This window comes from Montipora capricornis, chromosome 14 (assembly GCF_036669925.1).
Source record: "Montipora capricornis isolate CH-2021 chromosome 14, ASM3666992v2, whole genome shotgun sequence".
Lineage (NCBI taxonomy): Eukaryota > Metazoa > Cnidaria > Anthozoa > Scleractinia > Acroporidae > Montipora > Montipora capricornis.
The window spans coordinates 27,662,612-27,665,111 of record NC_090896.1 but is presented as its reverse complement, the minus strand read 5'-3'; the positions used below and the strand labels follow the sequence as shown (position 1 = coordinate 27,665,111).

The window sequence follows — 2,500 nt, the reverse complement described above, 5'->3', positions numbered from 1 at the left end:
GGAAGAAAGAATAATAGAACAATCAGAGGAGGCTTTAAAAGCCCTGCATAAGCATTCCCAAACAGGAACATGCCCAAAGACATTACAATACAAAGCACGAGCACGCGTAAGGGCAGATGAAGCCTTTAAAACAGACATTAAAAGGATCATGAGAAAAACAACAGAACAAGAGGTGGTGAACGCCCTAATCAGGTACCATGAAAGGAGAATAGATGAACGCAAAAAACCACTCAAGCGGCAAAAGAGACCGAAAGGAACTGTAAACAAGAAATCAAAGGACAATAAGAACACTCATGAGCAAAATGTAAAAGAGATAGCTGAAAACTTCTTTAAAAAGTTCAACGAGTTTAAAATCTTCATGAGCACAATGTCAAATAAAAGTGGTGAAAAGTATGCCTGTCTACTTACTGAGTCCAACTTACATAACAAGGGTGCACAGGAAAACAACAAACTGTCGAAATCGGGCAGCAAAAAGCGTAAAGAACGCAAAACCTCAAAAGCACAAGCTTATAAAAGAACACAGCTCATGAAATAAATTTACTCTCTAAAGGGTTAAAATTTATACCCACACCATTAACAAAAGAACAACATATCAGGCGTCAACTTCTTCAGGATTTTGAGCAATTTGCGAGAAGAATGCGCCTCAAATATATCTTTCATGGGCAAAATAGCAAACCACATCCTTATCACGTAAAATCAAACTTGATACCACAAGTTCAACCCTCAGTTGCACTCGAAAGTTATCTTGAAGAGGTTAAATTACAACTAACAGAAATTAAACTGTCACAGCCAAAAAACAATCTGTCATCAAAAGAACGAGAAGCACTACAATCTTTAAAAAGAAACAAAGATCTCAATGTGAAAAAAGCAGACAAAGGTTCCTGTGTCGTTACAAAATAAACGAAGGTCAAACGCTACTTGACAACTCGAAACACTACAGACCTTTAGATGAACCGATGGTTAAGGAAACTCAATATAAAGTGAAACAACTAATACAAGAACTACATGAAAATAAAAACATTGATGACATGACAAAAAAAATGGCTGTTACAAACACCGAGCCCGCCTAGAATTCCCATATTCTACACCCTAACTAAAATTCACAAGCCTACACCAGTAGGTAGGCCAATAATATCAGGTTGTGACGGACCAACAGAAAGAATCTCAGCATTTCTTGATAAGCTGTTGCAACCGATAGCACAAAGACAGGCTTCTTATCTTAAAGACTCTACAGACTTCATTAATTTCATAGAAAGCACAGAAGTCCCAAAGCACGGGATCATTGTTTCAATGGACGTGAACAAGTCTATATACCAATATTCCACAGGAAGAGGGGATCAAAACTATATGCAAAGCATAACTTACTCACTACAAAGATAAACCCCCGATTCCAACACAGTCACTTGAACGAGCGCTCAGACTCATTTTAAAAGAAAATTCATTCCATTTTAATGGAAAAAATTACCTCCAAACACACGGGACAGCGATGGGAACAAAGGTCGCTGCTGCTTTCGCAAATATCTTCATGGTGAAAGTAGAAACAGAGTTATTAAAAAAGAGCGCAATAAAGCCTATCTGTTGGAAAAGATATATAGACGACATCTTCTCTCTCTGGGGTACCGGAAGAGAACAAATAACACACTTCATTGAACAAGCAAATAATCACCACGCCACTATTAAATTCACAGCAGAAATCTCTGAGGAAAAAGTCAAATTTCTGGATACAATTGTGTACAAACGCAAACGGTTTAACAGCTCGTCAATTCTCGACGTACGAACGCATTTCAAACCTACTGAAACTTTCCAATATACACATTTCACGTCTTGCCACCCTTTAGGGGTCAATATAAAAGGCGAAGCCCTCCGGTTACTCAGAACAAATTCCTCAAAAGAAACCTTTCAAAACAGACTAGAAGAACTCAAAAAGCATCTTAGAGAGAGAGTATATCCACGAAACTTAATAACTCAAACTCTCTCTGAAATACACTTTGAAAACAGGAAAGAAGCACTCCGACAAAAACCATCAAGAGAAAAAACCATTTTGCCCTTTGTCACACAGTATCAACCATCAGTTCCCAGCCTTAAAAACATTCTCATGAAACACTGGCAACTGATAGAGAAACAGCCTTTACTTAGACAGATCTACAAAGAACCTCCAACTATATCATACAAACGAGGAAGGTCTCTGAAAGATATACTCGTAAAAGCTAAACTCTGAGATTTAAAGGCTAAAACACGTGGGTGGAAAGCGTGAGACAGGCTTGTCAACCCCTATGATATTTCAATGAAAGGGAAGGATACCAGAGGTTATCCCTATCGAGGGTATCCGCCCGCAGCCGGATGTAATTGACTGAGAGTCGATTTTGACGAGGAAGGAAAACTGGAGTACCCTGAGAAAAACCCTCGGAGTCAGATTGAGATCGACTTTAAGCCGTCCTGCCTCCCTGACTCCCCTGTTTTTACAACAAACAACTTACAGTTATATTACAGATTTATCTTT

The 2,500-nt window shown here is 38.6% G+C and overlaps 1 protein-coding gene across 1 annotated transcript in view; it reads left to right on the top strand.

The window, feature by feature from the left end:
- Nucleotides 1-535, top strand: part of LOC138031829 (transcriptional regulator ATRX homolog) — an 828-nt gene extending 293 nt beyond the window's left edge. Inside the window, exon 1 of the mRNA XM_068879454.1 lies at nt 1-535. This exon is cut by the window's left edge and continues 293 nt beyond it. Coding sequence (XP_068735555.1) covers nt 1-535 — 535 coding nt within the window.
- The last annotated feature ends 1,965 nt before the right edge of the window (nt 536-2,500 follow it).